At 61.0% G+C, this 21,358-nt stretch overlaps 3 protein-coding genes across 4 annotated transcripts; 1 reads left to right on the top strand and 2 right to left on the bottom strand.

Moving 5' to 3' along the window:
- Nucleotides 1–595: 595 nt before the first annotated feature.
- On the bottom strand, nt 596–4,618 carry LOC104327454 (chemerin-like receptor 1). 2 transcript variants are annotated; one of them, XM_075436965.1, is made up of 2 exons: nt 3,968–4,618; nt 596–3,029 (listed from the first exon to the last, which is right to left on the bottom strand). In XM_075436965.1, the coding sequence occupies exons 1-2, from the start codon at nt 4,093–4,095 to the stop codon at nt 1,850–1,852; spliced, it is 1,308 nt and encodes a 435-aa protein (XP_075293080.1). In that variant the 5' UTR covers nt 4,096–4,618; the 3' UTR covers nt 596–1,849. The 2 variants fall into 2 exon arrangements, with proteins under 2 accessions (XP_075293080.1, XP_075293081.1); XM_075436966.1 differs by having other exon boundaries at nt 596–2,953; nt 3,968–4,092.
- Nucleotides 4,619–4,810: 192 nt separating this feature from the next.
- On the top strand, nt 4,811–11,731 carry SHMT1 (serine hydroxymethyltransferase 1). The gene is made up of 12 exons (XM_075436964.1): nt 4,811–4,897; nt 6,399–6,522; nt 7,073–7,218; nt 7,514–7,629; nt 7,719–7,879; nt 8,040–8,121; nt 8,366–8,578; nt 8,822–8,938; nt 9,415–9,537; nt 9,813–9,929; nt 10,114–10,224; nt 10,909–11,731. The coding sequence occupies exons 2-12, from the start codon at nt 6,421–6,423 to the stop codon at nt 11,076–11,078; spliced, it is 1,458 nt and encodes a 485-aa protein (XP_075293079.1). The 5' UTR covers nt 4,811–4,897; nt 6,399–6,420; the 3' UTR covers nt 11,079–11,731.
- Nucleotides 11,732–14,742: 3,011 nt separating this feature from the next.
- On the bottom strand, nt 14,743–21,182 carry SMCR8 (SMCR8-C9orf72 complex subunit). Its single transcript, XM_075436963.1, has 2 exons — nt 18,811–21,182; nt 14,743–16,158 (listed from the first exon to the last, which is right to left on the bottom strand). Exons 1-2 carry the CDS (start codon nt 21,150–21,152, stop codon nt 15,705–15,707), a joined length of 2,796 nt encoding a protein of 931 aa, XP_075293078.1. The 5' UTR covers nt 21,153–21,182; the 3' UTR covers nt 14,743–15,704.
- Nucleotides 21,183–21,358: the final 176 nt, after the last annotated feature.

Below are 21,358 nucleotides of genomic sequence, written 5' to 3'. Positions count from 1 at the left end.
AATGGCGGCTTGGGCAGGCCAGGGGATGGAGGTGCGATACTGTCCCTCGCTTGTTCAGCTGCCTGGGATGGGCTGGGAATGACAGCGCCTCAACAGTTCCCTTTTACGTGACCAACATTTTCTGCTTAGGAAAATTAAAGTGGCTCAGAGGCTGATCAAGCCTGGGAAGAAAACCCCCACCATCTTCATCCTGAGCGGTCTGCAAACGTGAAACTTAACCAGACCCAGCTCAGCCACGCTTGCGCTTCTTTCTTCTTTGAACCACTGGTTTTCAAATGTACCAGAAGGTCTGAAACCCACCAACCAGCCAGAACTGTGGGCTTGCAGTCACATCCATGTGGACAGAGTGCCCCAGGCAAGTCCTCTCACCCAGGTCAGGTCCTGTCCCCTTCAGTCATGAGAGTTTCTGCTCGTGCAGTGGTTCCCACATTCGGGATATTTAATCTTTGTATCCAGTTGTTGCATTAGCGAAGATAAGCATGCTTGCTCAGGTTGGATCAAGTGTTTTATCACACAGGCCGCACAACAGGCTGCGTACATTTTACATAAGTTTATTGGGATTTAATATTCATTCACCAACAGTAGAAGTCAGATCTCTGCTATTTAAGGCCCAGAAACATGTCAAACACGAACACAGACAGGCACTGCTCAGAAATAGTGACGCTGTACATCAAACCTGAGTGACTGGAGCACAACGAATGATTTGTCCTGCCACATATCTGGGGAGAGAGAAGATGAGTGTCTTACTAGCTATTCTAGACCCTACAAAAATACATACAGCCATTTCATTTAAGCCTATTTCTTTAAAAGATGCATGTGTAAGAGTGTCTCTGGATGGATCCCACTGCACGTTCAACCTGCTTTTTGAAAACTATTTTCTCCTTTAGCTTTACCAGACCATGCGTCAGACTGGAATGATACATGGGAAAGAATCTTTCTGTTTTCTTCACTGATATAATTACAAGGGACTTATGGAATAGCTCTCCCCTCCCTCCTTGTCTCCTCTGGATGGCCGAAATGCCAGCGCAGCCACACACCTCCAGTGCAGCCACACACCTCCGGCACAACCATTCACCTCCAACACAGCTGTTCTCCACTGGTGCAGCTGCACCCCATTTTGTCCCCTGGTGGAACCCCAGCAAAGATGAGCTGCCAAGGAAGTCTGGCAAGGGCAGGGAACAAACTCTCCCCTTGGCTCGCCATGTGCAAATGCGCTGCAGGCAGGTGAACCCCACGGAGATGCCAACAGGGTTTGTCCCCAACTGCCTCCCCTGGGCGCGTACAAAGTGATGCTGGGCAGGGTGGCAGCGTGGAGAGCACCCAAGGGCTCCCTCCTTGGGAGCCAGGAGGAGAGGAAAGTAAAGGGAGCTCTGCCAGCAGAGTCACAAACCCATCGAACGTTGTAAAGGGTCCCCTGTTAAAAAATGGAAGATGTCACAGGTCAGCAGCGCTGGGGCAACCAAGACTGATGACTGGCAGCCACCACCCAGGCTGTGGTTGCCCTCTCGGCATGGCCAGCCAGAGAGACATTTTGCCGGGTATGATGGACCACAAGGGATGGAAAAGGTACAGGGAAACAAGGCAGACAAGGAAGTGGCACAAGCAGCAAAATATACTTTGACTTTCCTACCTTGCTGCAGCTCCAGACGGCTGTTTAATTTCCATATTATTAAATGCATATTTAAATTCCATACTATTAAGTCGCAGTAGGTTTGAGATACCTCCAAAACATCAAATCACACCTCGTTAGCAGGCAGAGCCCTTTGCAGCCCCCAGTCCTGCAGTTACAGCTCTGAAATGAAGGGAAACTGCAGAGTAAAGAACTGCCCCCCTCCACACCAGTGCCCGCTCAGACCCTTGGGACCTCCACTTCCGAAGCAGACCTGGACTTTCGCCTGCTGGTCAGGCTGCCCAGGACAGACTCCTCGCTGAAGGCCCCTTCGAAGGTCGACAGGATGGACTGGCGAAACTTCTCCTTGAAATCCGGCCCCACGAATACGTACAGGATGGGGTTGATGCAGCTGTTGAAGAAGGCAAGGCTGGAAACCAAGGGGATCCCTATGTAAAGGGCAATTTTCATCTCATGAGTGGAAGAGTTTTTGGATATTTCCAGCAAGGAGAAGATGTGATAGGGGAAATAACAGAGGAAAAAGGAGACCGTGACAGCAATGATAATTCTGTATGGCTTCGCAGAGTTGGCTAACTGCCTTCGTTTCAGCTTGACAGCAACGATGCTGTAGCAGATGAGAATCACCGTGAAAGGGATGAGGAACCCGCACAAGAATCGCGTGATGATCATCGCTTTATGCCGCATCCTCCACAGCCTCCGCGTTGCCTCGGACATGTAGTCATCGGACAGTGCGAAATTGTTATAGCAGCTGGTGATGTTCCTGGCAGTGACCACCGTGTCCCGAAAGACAAGGTACGGGGAGCTGAGGAGGAGAGCCAGGACCCACGTCCCCAGTGCGATCCTGGCCGCCAGCTCCGGACTCCGGCGGTTGTGAGACCAGACGGGAAAGGCCACAGAAACGCAGCGGTCCACGCTGATGACCGTCAGGAGAAAGACGCTGGCGAACATGTTGAGGAAGGCGATGGCGCTGTTCAGTTTGCACAGGAGCTTCCCAAACGGCCAGTGGAAGCCCAGGGCAGTGTAGGCGATGCTGAGGGGCAGGAAAAAGGTGAAGATGAAGTCAGCAATGGCCAGGTTGAGGAACCAGATGGAGTTCACTGTCTTCTTCATCTTGAAGCCTGCAATCCAGATGACAAGGCCGTTCCCTGTCACGCCCAGCAAACAGGCGATGCTGTACACCACCATGGAGAGGACGTGCATGCTCTTCTGGAGGCTGGAGTAGTAGTCCTGGGCAGTGGCGTTCTCAGACTGCACCGAGGGGGAGCTGGCGGAGAAGGGCGCAGGGGAAGACGAGACGCTCTCCATCACCAGCAAGCCAGAGCCCTGAAATCGTGACAGCACACACCGCTGTGATCTGCTGTTCCTGTGCCTCAGGGGAGGTCGCAGTCTTTGCCAGGGGCTGGACACAAAATGTACACCCAAAATCAGATTATATAACTTAATATGTAATGAATATAAATTCTTTCTCTGTAGCACCTGCAAGGCATCGGAACGGCAGATAAATGTTTGAGAGGCACAAGGAATTTAAGCCATTTGTGCAAGATCCCGGTGGACCAAGTGGCAGGGAGGGGGACAGTCTGTGCATGTCTTGGGTTGACCTGATCCTGAACATCTCCCAGAAGGGATGGTGCCGACGGGAGATGTTGGAGCAGAAGCTCAGCCACCACGGGGACAACGCAGAGTCCCACCGCTGCCAGAGGATCCCAGGGATCCATCAAGACAAAACCAGCTGGGCATCTCATGGGAGGCCCCTGGATCCCCACAAAGCTCGTCACCTGCCAGCCTGCTGCCCCGAGAGACATTTTAAGCCAGGAAATAAATCATAATAAGAATAAAGATTTTTTGCTGGCAGCTCCTTCGGTCCGCTGCAGCCCCGGGCGCTGCGGGGCAGAGGGCTGGCATCACCCAGCGCAGCGTTCCCCGCGCAGCGCTGCCCGGCGAGCGGCCGCATGACCCTGCCGCTGCTCCGCGCGTCGCAGAAACCGCCGCGACCGGAGAAACCCACCCAGGTTTCGCCGTTGGTGTCGGCGCCGTCGGAACAACGCCTCCACAAACGGCCTACGGCAGCGAGCCAGCACGGGCTGACGACAGCAGAACGGGGGAAACCCAACGCCCCTCGGCTGTGACGAGTCCTCTTCGGACGACCAACGACAAATTAATGTAGGAAAATCATCTGGGCTGATGAAAATTAAGCTAAAAGAACATTCCTTCAACCAGCGCCTTCCGGGGCAGCGCGTTCTGGGAGGCAGAACGGCACCCCGGGTGTGTTCCGGCGCAACCACCGGCCCCTTGCCCACACGCCGAGCCCCCGCATCTCCTCGCCCCGGCGGGACTCACCGCCCTGCCGCCCTCCTTCGCCGCTCTCCACGCAGCCGGTGAGCCCCGGCCGCGATGCCGCCGCTCCTCTCCGCGGGGTGACTCACGTCGCCGCCGCCGCGTTCCGTTCTCCCGTGCCTTGGCGTCATGAGGGATTCAGCAGGATCCCTTTTTCCCCCCCCCAATCCTGTTCCTCAATCCGTGGTGCATCGATTTAACCCCCGAAGCGCCGGCGGCCACGGGCTCCCTGGTGCCGGTTGCCCCAGCCCACGTGCCAACTCGGCCTTGAAGCGCGGGGAAACCACGGCCCCCACCATCGCCTGCGCCCACCGCCCTGGGGCTGCCCCCGTCCTCCCGGGCACCCCGGAGCGGTGGGGAGACAGGGCCGGCTCTGCTCCCCGAGCCCTGCTGCGGTCTGGCACGCCCGCTCGCCTGGAGACGTGGCCCTGGTGTGGCGCGGGAGGCCCGGGGCTGGCTGGACGCACTCCCTGCCCGGTGCGGCGTGGCGGGGGGCTCCGGTCCCCCGGTTCGCTGTGGGGAACAGCCCCGGATGGCAGGGAATACCCCCCGGGGCTGGGGGGAGCCCTCCCCGGGGCGCCCGACAGGCGGCGCTGCGGGATGACGCCAGCGCGGTGACGCCAGCGGAGCGGTGACGACACGGGGGTGGTGACGGCAGCGGGGCCGCCGCGGCCAAGGTCACCCGCGCTCCGGCCGCCACGTGCTGGCAGCGCCGCCGGCCCCGCCTCGGCACAGGCCAATAGGACGCGGGGTAATGGGACGACGCCGCGCTGATTGGCTCAGATACTTCCGGAACGTGTTCCCCGCCACCACCTACCGGGGCGGAGCGAGGCGGTGATTGGGCGATGCTGGGGGGGGCGGGACTGAGCGGTCTACGCTAGGCGCGCGGAGTCCCGTGGCGCGTCGGAGCGGGATCGGACTTTGGCGCGGCGGGTAGGGACGGGGACGGGGACGGGGACGGGGACGGGGACGGGGACGGGGACGGGGACGGGGACGGGGACGGGGACGGGGACGGGGACGGGGACGGGGACGGGGACGGCACCCCGCCGCGCGGCGAGAGCCCGGCAGGCAGCGCTGCTCCCCGCCACCGGCGCCAGGGCAGCGGGAGGCTCTGCGGGATGTGGGAGGCGATGGAGCCGGGGTGAGGGGGGTGCAGAGGCTGGTGGGGATGGAGCAGCAGGGCTGGGGTTTGCCCCTGCAGCAGGTGAGCTGCCAGGGCCGGACCGGTGTCCCGCCACGAGGGTGGAGATGGCGGTCTCATCCCGGTGGGGAGCGGGGCACGCTGTCGTCGTCCCCCCCCCCGAGCCTTCTGCAGGTCTGTGAAAGCGCTGGGTGCGAGTACCGCTGCGACCCGCACTGGGGGGACATGCCGGACCCGGCTGTCCCGCTCAAAGCCAGGGCGCTGCACCCTGCTCTTGTCCCTTGCAGCCCTTTCCCTGTCCCAATCCAGCTTTTCTGGTGGGAGGGATTCCCTCCCTGCCAGCTCGGAGGCCCCAGCTTGGGGAGGCCTCCCTGCCCAGCGACGCAGCGCACAGCAGGCCCACGCCGAACGGACTTCAGCACCTTGGCATGAGCAAACTAATTGCGATTGCTTAATAACCTACTCACGGTGCTTTGCTGGCCTTGAAGGGTTAATGGGTAAAAAGACGCGTTGTTTTCAGCCAAGGGAGGAGCTGGGCTGTCACGCCTGCCCCAGAGCTTGCGCTGGGCGTTATAACGTTAGCAGCAGTTGCACCGACGGGGCCAGAGGGCTGCTGCCAGGCCTGGGAACCACACGTGCCGTGGAGTCAAGCTGAGGGAGAGCTGCTGCCTCTTGGGACCCAGCTCCACGAGCTGTGCTGGCTTCAGTCAGGGTCCAGGGCAAGGCTCCAACCTGCTGGGTGTTTGCCCTCATGGCTCGTCATGAGGGAACGCAGCCAAGAGGGTTAAGTGTGCTGGGGAAAGCAAAGCACATCAAAATTGAGGTCTGTGGGTATGAGCACTTCACAGCAGTTTTAAGAAGATACGCTTGTGTCCATGAGGGCATTTGCTAGCATTTCCTAGGAGCCTTAAATCTCACGGATATATGGGAGTGAGAGGGAAAGGCATTGCTCGTGTTGCTGATCTGGTCTGGTCCATGCGTGGGTTCACCACCTCCCTGGTGCCCGGCCAGGCGCTGCGGAGCTGGGTGGGGGGATCCCAGGTGAGACGCTGACGGGAGAGTATCAGAAATGATCAAAGCACTCTAATTCATTAACTGATCTTAAACAAGTGGAGGAAACTTGAGAGTTGTTGGTGTTTTCCTCACGTGGTGGGCCCCAGCCTGTGGCTGGTCCCTCTGTGTTTCCAGGGAAGACGTGGGATAGGAGCAGGCAGGGTGCAGGGACACAGCGCGGAGGCACCCAGCCCCGCTGCCATCCCAGCCCACCCCACAACCCCACCTCTGTGCTGGCAGGTGACCTTGGACCAGCAGGAGGATGGCAAACTCAACACAGGGCGACGAGGGCCTCCCCAGCGCGGCGCTCTGGGCCTCCCATAACAAGATGGTCATGGAGCCGCTCGAGAGCAACGACCCGGAGGTGAGAGCCCCTTCCTGGCCCCTGCCCAGCAGCCGCTTCGCTCATCCCCCAGACAGCCGTGGGGATGCTGACCTCCTCCAGCCAGGGATGTGGCAGCGAAACGGCCCACGGCTGAGCTGGTGGCACCCACCCACCCTCCTTGGCCCCTCTGCCTGCAGCGAGCGGTGGAGGGCGTCCCCCAACCATCTGCAGATAGCACGGTCATCACTTTGCACCTATTGTTCATACCCCTCTGCCTGAAGCTCTGATGTCCGCACCCGAGCAGCTGGCCCGCCACGCCACGTGGCCGTTGCCCTTGACTCCCTAGCCCAAATGACAGCTGAATTATCTGGCAGCTTCCTGGCAGGTGGAAAGCCAAAACACATCCTGTGACTGGGCATAGGAACCGTTTGAGATCATACCCAGAAGGGACTTTGTCTCCCTTCTCCAGCAGCTTTCCAGGCCCCTCTCCATCGCGCTGTCCCCTCCGAGGGTGCAGCCCCTACCGCAGAGCATCCGCGTCTCCGTGCAGAGCCGGCACGGGTGAAGCTGTTTCTCTCCCCTCCCAAAGGTGCACGGCATCATCAAGAAGGAGAAGCAGCGGCAGAGGCTGGGGCTGGAGTTAATCGCGTCGGAGAACTTTGCGAGCCGAGCGGTCCTGGAGGCCTTGGGATCCTGCCTGAACAACAAATACTCGGAGGGCTACCCGGGACAGAGGTGCGGGGCTGGGGCAGGGTCCCGCCGCACCCAAACCCTCGGGGTGGGGGAGAGGAGCCACCCGCCCTGCCAGACCTCACCTCTGGAGAGGAAGCGATGTCCCGGCGCTGGCAGCCAAGCTGCTCCAGGACAGGATCCGACCCTCTTGGCTTCTGTCCGTGGCCACGCATGGGACGATCTCAGCAGGGCCACGTCTGCTGCAGCTGCTGTCCCAGTGGCACCCTGGTTTCTCCCCAGGTCCCACAGGGACCGTTCTGAGTTTGGTTTTAACCCCTGCCCCGTCCTTTACCGGCAGGTACTACGGTGGGACGGAGTTCGTAGACGAGCTGGAAAGGCTGTGCCAGAAGCGAGCGCTGCAGGCGTACCGGCTCGACCCCCAGAAGTGGGGCGTCAACGTCCAGCCCTACTCAGGTAGCGGGGTGCTCAGGAGAGCCAGGCTGGCTGCACCGGCCTCCGCGCATCCCGGCGCCCGTAACTGGCCCAGTGGGCTCTCGCTGCAGGGTCACCCGCGAACTTTGCGGTGTACACGGCGCTGGTGGAGCCCCACGGCCGGATCATGGGGCTGGACCTGCCCGATGGAGGCCACCTCACCCACGGGTTCATGACGGACAAGAAGAAGATCTCCGCCACCTCTGTCTTCTTCGAGTCCATGCCCTACAAGGTGCAGGGAGCTGCTCCAGCCGGAGCCAGGATGGGGTCGTCACAAGCGCTGGTGCCTCTTGCGAGTACCGGCGCCAGGCTCCCGGCACCCCCTCCTGCGTGATGACACTGCAGCTGATCACCCATCCCAAGGTGGCTGAACCCTCCTCTTCCTCTCCCAGGTCAACCCCAAGACTGGTTACATCGACTACGACCGGCTGGAGGAGAACGCCCGCCTCTTCCACCCCAAGCTGATCATAGCAGGTAAGCCTCCAACCCGTACTGACCTCCCCGGTGACACAGCCTGGGTGGAGGTGGCTCCCTGAAGCCAGCAGCACCCTGGTAAGCCCACGGGCGCCCACGGATGCTGCGGTGCCAGGAGGAGACCACGAACACATCCACACTGGCAGGAGCTTGTGTGCTGTCCCCATCGTCGGGCTGCGCCTGGGCCTGTCCCAAGGTCCTCGAGCATCTGCTCCCGTCCCCTCCACGTGCCGTCTCCCTGCAGGTGTCAGCTGCTACTCGCGCAACCTGGACTACGCCCGCATGCGGCAGATCGCCGACGCCAACGGTGCCTATCTCATGGCCGACATGGCCCACATCAGCGGGCTGGTGGCTGCCGGCGTGGTGCCCTCCCCCTTCGACCACTGCGACGTCGTCTCCACCACCACCCACAAGACCTTGCGGGGCTGCAGGGCCGGCATGATCTTCTACCGCAAAGGTGCCTGACCTGGCTGGGGAGCCGGCAGAAACGCTCCCCCCATGGCCAGGGTGCTGCGGGTTGAAGCTCCTTCCTGCTCTGGCTGGGAAGGCAGGAAGGTCTGGGGCCTCCTGGGAGCATCTGGGGAGCTTCCCAGTGCCAACCACGGCCCAGATTTGAAGAGGAACAACCACCACCCCTGCTCTGAGCGCCTGTCGGGTGGCCATGCTGCCCGGTGAGCGACCCTGCCCTCCCCTCCCACAGGCACCCGCAGCGTGGACCCCAAGACGGGCAAGGAAACACTCTACAACCTGGAGAGCCTCATCAACCAGGCGGTCTTCCCCGGGCTGCAGGGAGGCCCGCACAACCACGCCATCGCAGGTACACATCTGGGCTGGCCGCCAGCTCCGGGATGGCAGAGGGAGCCGGCAGAGAGGTCCGGGCTGGGCTCGGACCCCCCATGGCTGCCCCCAGGGGCTCACAGCCCGGAGCTGCCGTGGTGAGGAGCACCCGGCTGGGTCCTGGCTGGGCTCGGACCCCCTGTGGCTGCCCCCAGGGGCTCACAGCCTGGAGCTGCCACGGTGAGGAGCACCCGGCTGGGTCCGGGCTGGGCTCGGACCCCCCGTGGCTGCCCCCAGGGGCTCACAGCCCGGAGCTGCCGCGGTGAGGAGCACCCGGCTCGATCCAGCATTGCCTGAGGCACGAGCAGGATTTTCCCATCCTGCCTTCTGGCTTGGGGCGATGCCACCAGCCCGGTTGGGGGAAGGGACCCTCTGCCAGAGTGCTCAGCTTCCAGGGTGGCTTCTGCTGGCGGCGGGAGCGCCCTGAGAGCCACCCCAGTGTGCCTTCCCGCGCAGGGATCGCCGTGGCGCTGCGGCAGGCCACGACGCCCGAGTTCAAGGCCTACCAGCAGCAGGTGGTCGCAAACTGCAGAGCGTTGTCGGCGGCGCTGACGGAGCTGGGCTACGACATCGTCACGGGTGAGGACAGCTCTGGGCGGCGGGACGGGGCTGACCCCTGCGCCGGGCCACGAGGGCGGCATGGACACGACGGGCAGGGCTCTGCCGTCGCGATTCCTCAGGACATCACAGAACCGCTTCGGAGCAGCCGCTGTTCCTTCCCGAGGGCAGGCGCCCTGCTGTCCCCAAACCCCGGGCCAGGCCCTGGTGCAACCCTACGCCTTTTTTGCTGAAGTTTTGCGCGGGAGCAGCAGCCGCCCCCATCCCACGTCCCCCACCAAAGCCCTCTCTTGCAGGGGGCTCCGACAACCACCTGATCCTTCTGGACCTGCGCAGCAGAGGCACGGACGGCGGCCGAGCCGAGCGGGTGCTGGAACTCTGCTCCATCGCCTGCAACAAGAACACGTGCCCTGGTGAGGGGTCCCACAAGCTCTGCCGCGTCCTGCCCTGCGTGCCGGGGCTCTCCCACGGCCCGTGCAGAGCTTCCTGCAGGGCCCCCAGCTCCCCGTCCACCCTGGGAACTGGGAACCAGGCTGAAATCCCGTGTGCGGCAGTTTCGGCACTGGGTTTGGTCACGCATGCCTTGTTCTGACGCAGGTGACGTCAGCGCCCTGCGCCCCAGCGGCCTGCGGTTCGGGACGCCGGCTCTCACCTCCCGCGGCTTCCGGCAGGACGACTTCTGCATGGTGGCTCGGTACATCCACAGAGGTGAGGCCGGGGCAGCTCCTCCGGGCGGGGAGGCACAAGCTGGGCACTTCCCCAGCAGCTGGCCAGGGAGCACACGCGAGGAGTAACTTGTCCCACCTGCACATCTGAATGTGGGAGAGGACAGAATCACAGAATGGTCGGGGTTGGAAGGGACCTCTGGGGATCACCCAGCCCAACCCCCTGCCCAAGCAGGGTCACCCAGAGCAGGCTGCACAGCACCGCGTCCAGGCGGGTCTGGAATATCTCCAGAGAAGGAGACTCCACAGCCTCCCTGGGCAGCCTGGGCCAGGGCTCTGTCACCCTCAGAGGGAAGAAGTTCTTCCTCGGGTTCAGCTGGAGCTTCCTCTGCTTCAGTTTGTGCCCGTTGCCCCTTGTCCTGTCGCTGGGCACCACTGGAAAGAGTCTGACCCCGTTCTGACCCCCATCCTGCAGATATTTATAAGCATTTATTAGGACATCTGGCCACAGCCGGGACTGGCCAAACCCTCCCACAGGCAGCAGGCTGAAAGCCTGCATTAAAACTTCACCAGTCCAGTTCCAGTTGTCCTCGAGGGTCCCACACTGGTGCGGGGTGAAGCCCGCAGCCCAGCCTCGCCGACTCCCTGCGGCAGGGCCAGCAGCACCGTGGGACGCAGCAGCTGCCCGCTGTGTCCCTGCTGACCGCCGTGTCTCCCGGGCTGGCAGGGATCGAGCTGACGCTGCGCGTGCAGAAGGACATGAGCCCCAAGGCCACGCTGAAGGAATTCAAGGAGAAACTGGAGGATGAGAAATACCGGGTGGAGCTGAAGGCGCTGAAGGAAGAGGTGGAGGCCTTCGCGGCGGCATTCCCGCTCCCGGGGCTGCCCGTCCTGTAAGGGGAGGCACCCACGCCCGCTCCAGAGCCACGGACGTACCCAGGATGGCGGCACGCTCGCACCCCCAGCCCGAGACCAGCACCCCAGTGCCTTCTCCCCGCACGGCCCCGCCAGCCCTGGCCGCGGCGCAGCAGCAGCTCCTTGTTCCGCTCTCGCTCAGCTCTCCCCTCCCGTTTGGGGCGCAGGACCCCCGTGGGGAAACCAGCCCCTTCGCCGCGCAATGCTGCCTTTGGGACTGAGTGCTGCGTAACCCTCAGCCTCGCGGCCAGGCCTGATCCTGCACTCACCGACGAGGTTCAGGCGCACCACGCTCAGCCGCACGTCAGAGACTTCATGGCTGCCAAAAGCACCCCCGGTTTCAGCCTCGAGGATTCCCCTTTGTGCGCCTGAGCTCGCCTCGGTGCCTTCCAGCCTCCCCACGGGCCCTCCCGGATCACCATCCCGGCCGCGCCGGCGGCTCCGGTGTTTTCTCAGACCTCTGAGCACAAAGCGTAGGTAGAACCATTTTTTAATAAGCACGGTAAAATTAAGAATTGAACCACAACGTATGACAAGAATTATAAGCTTTAAAAAATACAACCAATTTTTTTGTTTGTTTTGTATTTCAAAAATATCTGAACCCAAATAAATAATTTTTTTTTTTTTTTTTAAAAGTACATTTCTCAGACTAGTCATTTGGTGTTAACATCTGTTAAACTCTTGTGCAGTAACACTGACAGCACGACAGCTAAGACATGCTTCTTGGATTTCTCCCGGTCACACTCGCTCTAACTACTGACGCAAGCATTCGGCACGCGCAGGCACACACACGGAACTCGACATGCAGTAGTAGGATACAGTGCTTGAAAATGGGATGCGAATTCGTCACGGCCTCCTCGCAGCCCCGTCCCCGTGCCGCCAGCGCGGCGGCCAGCAGGACCAGGTACCCTGTGTTTCTGCCTTCCAGTTAAAACGCGGCTCGGGGACCTCCGATGTCGGGGCGCTCTCCTTCAGCCGGGGCAGCTCGCTCAGCTTCCCGTCGCACCGCGCTACCGGAGCCTTCCCCAAGCGCCGCTGCAGCCCCCACGTCCCGCCCCGCTCTCCAGGACGCTGAACCCACCACCAGATCCGGGCTCCCCGCGCTTGATGAACACCAAAGAACAGGGCCACCTGCCCTCGCCCCGCCAGCGCCTCTCCCACCCCCTGCCAAAGGGTGAATATTGCTAGAGTAGAGGCAGCACTTCCCTCGTCAAGGCAAGGCAGCTTGGGCGCTGCTTAGGAGGGATTGCTGCTGGATGGAAGTAAACCCGAGCGCTGCTCTGGGAGAAACGGAACCAGCGCAGGGTTCGTATCGCCCCGTCCCACAGCTGACCCTTGCGGGAGCGGGAAGCAGCGCAGAGCAGGAGCTGGCTGGCCGGCTCCCAGCGACCCAGGAGCAAGAAAAGCAGGGCAGAGCTCAGCTCTGACGGATCCCCGGTCGGGCTCGAAGCCCCCTCTCCCCAACAGCGAGTGGGGGGAGTGGTGCCGGCCGTGCAGGAGGCAGGGGCACGCCGGCAGCGCTCGGGGAAGCTCGGGAGCCGGCCCCGCAAGCAGTGGAAGGACAGCTGGATGGCGGCACGGCGCAAGGGTCGTCACGAGAGCTGTTGGCATCAAGATTGCAATTTGTTTTCAGTCTGCTCATATCGGAAACGAGCGAGGTACCACAGTGAAGATGAGGAAAAAGTCTTAAAGTGCCGATACAGGGATCTGTACTGTCCCGGAGCAGCAGGGCAGACAGAGGAATTAATGAGCAAAAAGGAATTCAGCTCCAGAACCACCAGCTGCCCTCAGCCTGCCCTGATTTCTGCCGCCGTCAGGGGCAGCACCGAGGGGCTGCAGCCCCAGGCAGCTCCCCCTTGCCCGGAGTCCAAGCGCAGAGGTTACGCTGCCAAGGACCAGTCCTCCACGGCGCGATTCCCCACGGCAGCCGAGTCGCAGACAGCGCAGCGCTCCGAACGGGCGGGCCAAGCCCCCGGGGCACCCTCCCACACCAGGGCACCAAGCGGGTCAGGCAGGCGGGAGCGCAAGTATTGCTCAACACAGCCTGGAATATCGGATACTACAGGTTTGATAGAGGGAGAAGCGAGTTATTAATCAATTTATGAGCGCAGCTGAACACCACAGGTAGAGACCACTGTGACTATGAGGTCAGCCAACACTAACTGTTGGTCCTGCTCTGCACGCTGTCAGCCTGGAGGGAGACAGGAGGGAGGGAGAGAGCCAGCAGGAAGAAGGTTCGTCCGTCCCTCCGCCAACCCCAACAGCATCGGGTCGTTTTCCAGCAGGGAAGAGGCTCCCGCGAGGAGCCCTGCGCCGGAGCCGCGTGGCAGGCAGGACACGGGGAGTCCCGCTCTGCCCGGGTCACCTGCACTGCTCACTGACCGAGACGCCTCCTCCCTCGGGGACTCTCGCCCCAGCTGCAGCGCGGAAGCCGCTCGGGGGCACACAAATCGACAAGGGGACGCCTCAAGTCACCACAGAGATGTTTTCAATGGATGGGGAAGCCTCTCCCCAGCAGACCCAGTTTGCACGCGACAGGAGGGCCCAGTTGGGGAAGGAGAAGGCCTTCACACACGCTTTACAGGCGTGCAGCCCCGCGCACAGGCAGCCGCTCACCTTCCGCGACGCCACGCCGCTTCCCACCCGCGAGCCGAGAACACCGTCACGAGCCACCCCCGACCTCGGAAACCCCTCCGGAGAGGACCATGAGCCCAAACCGCCCAAGCCACCAGAAGCCACACTGACATTTAGATCGGCCTTTCTGCCCCGCCGGCGCGTTCCTCCCGCACGGCCCCAGAGAGCCCTTTCCAGGCGACAGAAAGCAGCGGCGGCACCGAAGCGCGGACGCCAGTGCCGGACGCCAGCCTCCCACGGAGCCTCCCCGCTGTCGGGGGACGGGCTTTGGAGCAGCGTGGTTCTCCCAGCGGGTTTCAGCGGGCTCTAAGCCGCGCTGACAAACCCCCAGCCCCGTGCAGAAACTTCCCCGGGCGCGGAGGGAACATCACATTCGTCTCCGGCGCTGCCGCACACCATCACAGTCAACAGGGGTTTAAAAAAAAAACCCAAACCAAACGCTTCAGCTCGTCTTGGAAGATCTCAGCTGTTCTCACCCCATAATCAGAAGAGTGATAAAAAAAGAAATAAAACCAAGGCTATCTTTCCCAGCAAGGCTTTTCTTGCTTACGAGTACCCCGGGGGCTGCGGCTGCCACACGGCACCGGGCCGAGCAGAGCGGCAGCCAAGGCGCCGCATCTCCTGTGAGACTCTGGAGGGAAGCGCTGTGCCCGGGCCCAAAGCTTTTGGCACTGCCAGGAACAATCTGGGAGCGTCACCGTGCCGGTGGCACAACCTTTCTGGCACAGGCAACGGCGCAGAAGCTTTGGAAGGAAAGTCCTCGGCATCCAGGCTCAGAGAGGAGCAGCTCTGCCCCGTCCAGCGCTACCCAGGAGCGCCCCGGGAGAGGTAGTCAAGACGCGACAAAGGCTCGGCCAGAAGCAGCATGCAGCAACGCTGACCCTGCTTTACCACAAAGCATGGAAGTCAAATCCCCAACAAAAAGAAAAAAAATAAAATAAAAATATTACAGCTACAACACGGAATCCAGTACATTCATCCCCGACCTCCCCTGAGCGCTGGCGTCTCACCAGCCAGGCTGCCTGCTGTCTCACAGCGTAGCTTCAGCTGAATTGCACTGTTTCCCCATCACAAAAAGCACCTAAAAATGAGGGTGTTCCCCCCCCCCCAGCTCTGTTCAGTTTCCCTCTCTCCCTAAAAGGCCACCCTGGAGCTCACACGCTTCGAGGCTCCCCCGTCTCAGAGGTCGCCCAGCAAACAGGGCGGGTTAACAAGGCACGGTGCTCCACACTCAGCAGCGGGCGCCCCGGCGCTCGCCGCCGCTGCGGAGTCCTTCCACCTTCCAGATTTTAACAAAGCTGAGAGAAACCGGTGAACGCTTCCTGGAGAGAAGCCCACATGCCTCCACCGCTCTCCCACCCGCCCAGGGATGACCTGTCCCAGGAAGCGCCAGGAAACTCGGGAAAAAGCAGGAAGCGACAGACCATCTGCTGCACGCAGGCGGGTAACTGCGAGCTGCCACCCCGCCAGGGAGCTTCCCAGCTACGCTCACGCCGGACACTGGTGGATTAAAAAAAAAACTTTGCCTGGCCTTTACATTTCCCCCCCCAGTCTCCACCCTGGCTCCACGGAAGGGACCAACAGCATCCAGGGGTCCGACAGCAGCGAGCGGGACACTGCGTTATTCTGGGGGCTGCACGCTAGTTAAGTATTGATCCCCACGACAGCCCGCCTCTCCTCCACGCCGTAATCCCCCGGGATGCTGCCACAACACGCTTTAAAAGTCACAGTGCCTCTCCTAACATTTAAAACCAGAGCGCCCAGTGGTTTCTGTGATGGAACATCTACGTTCTCAGCCGCAGGAACCACGCAGTGGTCCCTCAGAACCCGGTTTCCGCAGAGCGGAGACGCTTGCAAACGCATCGGCTTCTTCACCCCTTCCCGACGTATGAGAGCTACGGCAGACAGCGTCAATGTCAAGCACGGATGAGCTTCGTCAGACTCTGAGAACGCAGGCGGACGGCCCGCGCGAGGCTAGATTTTGTACAAAAAGCTGGGGACATAGTCAAACCTGAGCAGAGGGCTGACCCCCCGGCCGGGTTCCTGAATGTACTGCAGCTTCAGCAGCTCAGCTAAATACTGCACAATTTTGAGATCTTCGTTGGCAAGGCCCAGTTGCAGCTTCAGAAAGTTCATCCGGCGATTCACGACGGATTCCTCCGGTTCCCTTTCACTGATGGGAAGGTGCAAATGATGGCAGAAGGTGAAGAGGAAGGCTTTCGAACACAGCTGGGTGAGGACGCTTTGGACATGCATATAGTAGGTGCTTCCTCGTTTGATCTGCGTGCGGTGGTCTGCCAGCCGGGACACCAAGGTGCCTTTGTAAAGCGGGCAGCGGAGAGTCTTACTGTCGGCATCCAGAACGCTGACGTACCGGCTGTAGCGGCTCAGGGCGTGCAGCACGTTCACCCCAGCGGGCGAGGCCATCCTGAAACGGCAAGGAGAGAGGTGACAGACTGTGCCCGTGCCCCCGTACCGCATGTGCTTTCCCTCTAGTTCACAAGCTGGTATGCGAGGCTCCGCACGCAAACATGGAGAGAGAACGGCCAGATATCTGCAGTACTCTGTCCAGTGCTGGGCTCCCCAGTTCAAGAAAGATGAGGACCTACTGGAGACAGTCCAGTGCAGGGCTATGAGGATGAGGAGGGGACTGGAGCATCTCTCCTGCGAGGAGAGGCTGAGGGAGCTGGGCTTGTTCAGCCTGGAGAAGAGAAGGCTGAGAGGGGACCTTAGAAATGCTTCTAAATATCTGCAGGGTGGGGGTCAGGAGGACGGGGCCAGACTCTGTTCAGTGGTGCCCAGCAACAGGACAAGGGGCAACGGGCACAAACTGAAGCAGAGGAAGCTCCAGCTGAACCCGAGGAAGAACTTCTTCCCTCTGAGGGTGACGGAGCCCTGGCCCAGGCTGCCCAGGGAGGCTGTGGAGTCTCCTTCTCTGGAGATATTCCAGACCCGCCTGGCCGCGGTGCTGTGCAGCCTGCTGTGGGTGACCCTGCTTGGGCAGGGGGTTGGGCTGGGTGACCCACAGAGGGCCCTGCCAACCCCCACCATTCTGTGATTCTGTGATCATCTCCAGGCTGCCCGATCGCAAAGAAACCTCGATCCCCTGGATGCCCACCTGTGCTGAGCCGCACCGTGTGGGTGCTGCTTCACAAGCCGCTGCGCTTCGGGGCAGCTCCCTCCCCCAGCGACACGGCGAGGGAGCGACAGGACATCTCCGGCGAGCAGCAGCAAGTCCTGCAGCAGCTGGCAGCTTCTGGATGTGACAACGAGGGCCCAGAAACCCAGGCCAGGCCCCCGCCTCGCCAAGAGCTCCACTTCCCCCCCATACGGCTCTTCTGGGAGGGAGCTGCTCTGAGCTGGTCGAAGCCCTGAGCGGAGCGAAACCTTCTGCCTTTCCCTTAAAAAGGGAACCATCCCTACATCAGAATATTTCCTGCCTGAGCCTGGGCATTTTTCACTCAGGTACAAACCCGCAGCACGTTCACAACACGCAATGATCCAAGGAGCCTAAATTAATGTTATTTAAATGCAAATCACAAGCCTACGCAAACTCTGCCTTCTGCTCCTCGAGTCTGCGTGGTTAAAGCCGCTCGGCTGAGACGCAGCTCCCAGCCCCGAACCAGGAACCCCAGCTGAGGGGGTCAGGGCTGCCCCTGTGCCCAGGCAGGGTCGGGCCTTACGAGACGCAGCACCCTTACCAGAATAATTAATTTAGTTCCTTCCCAAAGCCCATGTACAAATGGTTTGCTGACAGCACCCACGTTAAGCTCAACACTTCATTAACATTCCACGGAGCAGAGTTGAAATGACTGACACACGCTACAAGCAGTTCTTAAAAAAAAAAATTACTTTTGTTTATAAAAATTGCACCTGACCACAAAGACTGAGCAACGACTAAACACCAGGGGCTTTTAAAAACCTGACTGACAGAGAGGTTGGGGAGCAGCTGGCGGCAGAGCTGTCATCCTGCCTCGCCAGCACAGAAACGAGGGTAAGCTCCCAGCTTAGAACAATTCCGTCATCCACAGCCCCCAGCAACGCAGCACCCGGCAGCCCAGAAAGCAGATCCCTGTACTCTGCTCTTCACGCTGCTCAGAACCGCTCTTCGAGGAGCTGTTCCAGCCCGGCTCCGAGCGGTGGGCTGCTGCTCCGACGCGTGTTTTCCACACTGGTGACAGCAAAGGCCATTCCCTGCCACGCCTGCACCTGGAGCGCCAAACGCATCCCGGTGACACGCAAAGAAACTCCTAACACCAGCCAAGGCAGGGCCAGGATCTGGTGAGCCGAGCAACCGCTGTCTGCTGATATAAACTGTGAAGCCACGTCTCAGGACGGGGCATCGGGGAAGGGGTGCTCGCTCTCGCGATGGTCCTCACCCCCAGCAGAAGTTTCCTTCGCATCTGAACCGCAATCCCACCACGCCGAGCTCCGCAGACTGTTTCTTGGTATAAAGAAGTCTCTGGCCTTCTGCAGCCCCTCGAAGGGAGCCCGGCAGCTCCGCAGGCTCCGCGCCGCTGCCCTTCCCCTCGCCAACGCAGCCCAGGGAGCCAGCGCTCCGATTTCTGACCTACCGATCTCACCAACAGCGCGCCGTCTCGTCACCGGGGGCCACACGGAAAAGCCCTCCGCAGACCAAAGCACCCATTTCAAAAACACAACTCCAGCTAGAAACGCCGGAAGAGTTTTGGCAGGAGACCGGGTAAGCGGAGGACACAAGGGGACTCCAGGAGCGCTCCGGCATCGGGCCGACCAGGCAACCAGCGGGACTCCAGCGTTTGTTCTGGGCTTTGCCGGGCTAAGACCTAAACCAGAGGGAAACCTCCTGGCCAGACGGCCTCTACAAGCCGGGCAGCGAGTGTTTTAAATATTAACTCTCTGGTGAGGCGGGATATAAAGAGACAGACAAATGTACCCCCCTTCCACAAATACACCCCGTAAACAGAAATTCAGGGCAGCCGTGTAGATAATTAGCCAGCGACCTCCCCCGCGCGCCGATTCCCTCTGAAATTCCCACTTCGGAGACCAAGTTTATCTCACACACCTCCACACCGGCAAAGCAAACGGAGCCTCGATTTACCTCTGGAGCCCGATCAGCTTCCACTTCTGGAAATCCACCACGTGCAGAGGGGAAGTGACCCAGTGCTTCACAGGCTTGGCGTAAGCGCCGCAGCTCGGCACGAAGATGGAGAGCGCCGTCACGAGCTTCTTGACTATGGCTTCCTCTTCCCCCAGCACGACCAGGGTCCTGCCGCTGAGCAGGGAGTAGATGGCGGGGTGAGCGAAGGGGTACTGCCTGATGAACCGCAGCGCATTCTGGCCGGCCTTTTTTTTGTGCCTTTCCCCCGCCTGGCAGGCGGGGTGGGCAGGAGAAGGGGTCCTGTCGGAGCACGTGGAGGCGGCGCTGCTGATGTAGCTCGTGGAATCCGAGCACTCGTCCAGGCTGCTCTTGCTGACCTCCCGGCTGCCCGTTGGGTAGCGCGAGTCAAACTCGCAGGGCAGGAGCCCTCCCGAGATGCCGTCGTGGGAGGAGAAGCCCCCGAAGGCCCCGCGCAGCCCCTGCTCGGCCTGCCGGTACGGCTGCGGGGGGATCCGCACCACCCCGTCCTCGTCGCAGGGCTTCTGGCCCAGCTCGGGCAGAGGCTCGAGGAAGCTGGGACTCTCCTTCCCGATACAGCAGGCAGAATCGACCTGTGCTAAGTCTTCCCGGTTCAAAACGCCCTCCTGCTCGTCGGCGCGGTCCGGGTTCAGCTTCGGGGTGAAACGGAGGCCTCCCTCTTCATCATCCGCGTACGGTTCCTCGTTAATGGCACTTGGGTAGCTCGCTTTGAAATCCTCGGGGATGAGCGACTCAGAGGGACAGGTGCTGAGAACCTCGATGCTGTCCTCGCTGACGGTGCGCCGGCTGCCCACCTTGCTCCTGCCCGCCTGGGGACTGGGGCTGACGGGGAGGCTGGCCTGGCTCTCCGACTTCGTCAGGCCGGACGCGGGCTTCTCCGTCCCGAGAACCTCGATGCTCTCACCGCTGCTGATGCTGCCTTTAATATCCGCATCGAGGTAGTCCAGGTTCTCCTGGGGTTCGAACGGGACGGACTCGGTCATTTTAGGCTCCTGGGAGTCCTCGATTTCCTGCTCCATCTTGATGGGCACGCACTCCACGCTGGACTTGTAGGATCCCAGGCTGATCACCACTTTAGGAGCCAGGGACTCTTCCAAACACTTTCTGTCGATGGCATCTCGACCCTGGCAGCCTCTGTACCGTTTTTCAGGCGGTTTTTCATCCAGAAAAGACACATCCTCGAAGAGAAAGTTCGTTACGCTTTGCTGCTTTAAGAGCGCCCTGCTGATCTGCTCCGTCAGGAGGTAGCACGCGTCCCCTCTGAACGTCCGCTCGATCTGATGCAACTGGTCCAGGGTCTGGGTGAAAAAATAAATATCGCAGAGCTCCTCCAGCGTCTTCAGCTTCTTGTCAAAGCATTTGGCGGACTTCGCCTTGATGAGCTTGGGGGTATAGGATGGCACGTAAAGGTGTGTTTCGCCGGGCTCGGCGGGGTCGGAGGCAGCCAGGTCCCGCTCGCAGCCGGCGCCGGCCGCATCCGGCGCACGCTCCGGCTCGTAGGGATGGAAGTCGGACTCCTTCAGCTTCCTGTAGGGATAGGACCTGATTTGTTTCAGCAGATCCTGGTGCTCAATGATGGACTTTTCCACGCTGGCCAGCTCGTTGGCTTTCTCGATGGCTTGGGTGGTGTAATACCCCTTGTCGTTGGCTTTCTTCTGTATCTCAGTTTCGTTGTGCAGGACAGTCCTGGTGTAGTCGAGATCTTTCAGTTTCTTTTCCAGCTCGTTAGCGAAAGCTTTCCTGTTCCCTGTCTTCAGGCATTCGGAGGCTTTGGAGAACTCGGCAGAGAGTTCCTGAAACTGCTGCATGATTTTGTGCTCGTCAGCAGAAATGTAGGCCATGCAGAAGGGCCTGACGAAACCCCGGGCTTCCAGGTCGTAGAGGGTCAAGTGGTGGACGTACGCGAAGGCCCCTTCCTTTGAGTCCCCCAGCACCACTTTGGAATCCTCCACGAAGTTCAGCTTCGGGTAGGCCGAGCCAGGAGGGTGCCCCACGAAGGAAGCCTGGTAATCCACGGACATGATCCGAAGGGAGAAATAATTGAGGTCGAAAGTGCCCGACACCTTGGCGTCATCGGGGACGGTCAGGAGGGGCTGGGGCCCCACCTGCTCCGAGAACTCAGAGATGAGGATGAAGTCCCGGGTGAACTTGGAGCTGGCGACCTTGGCCCAGGGGTTGGCCCCGTGGCTGGCGAAGGGGAAGAGCGGCACCGAGTACTCCTCGGGCAGGGGCGGCTCGCTGCACAGCTCATCCTCCAGCTCCTCCTCCCTGGTGAAGGCCACCACGTCAGGGGCGCTGATCATATTTCCCACAGGAGGAGACCGACATGGAGCAGCGAGGGCCCCCCCACCCCACACCACCCCTCCCCCGGTCCCGCGGGAGGCCCCGCCGCAGCCGCAGCCCCTTCTCCCTTCCTCCTCCTCCTCACGCCTCCTCCATGGCCGGGAGCCGCCGCTCCCCTCACGGACGCCGCAGCCCAGCAGCCATCTTGGGGTCACATGACGCCGCG

Source organism: Opisthocomus hoazin, chromosome 15 (assembly GCF_030867145.1).
Source record: "Opisthocomus hoazin isolate bOpiHoa1 chromosome 15, bOpiHoa1.hap1, whole genome shotgun sequence".
Classification (NCBI taxonomy): Eukaryota; Metazoa; Chordata; class Aves; order Opisthocomiformes; family Opisthocomidae; genus Opisthocomus; species Opisthocomus hoazin.
Note: the sequence above shows the minus strand (reverse complement) of the source record. Positions and strands in the feature narration are given on the sequence as shown.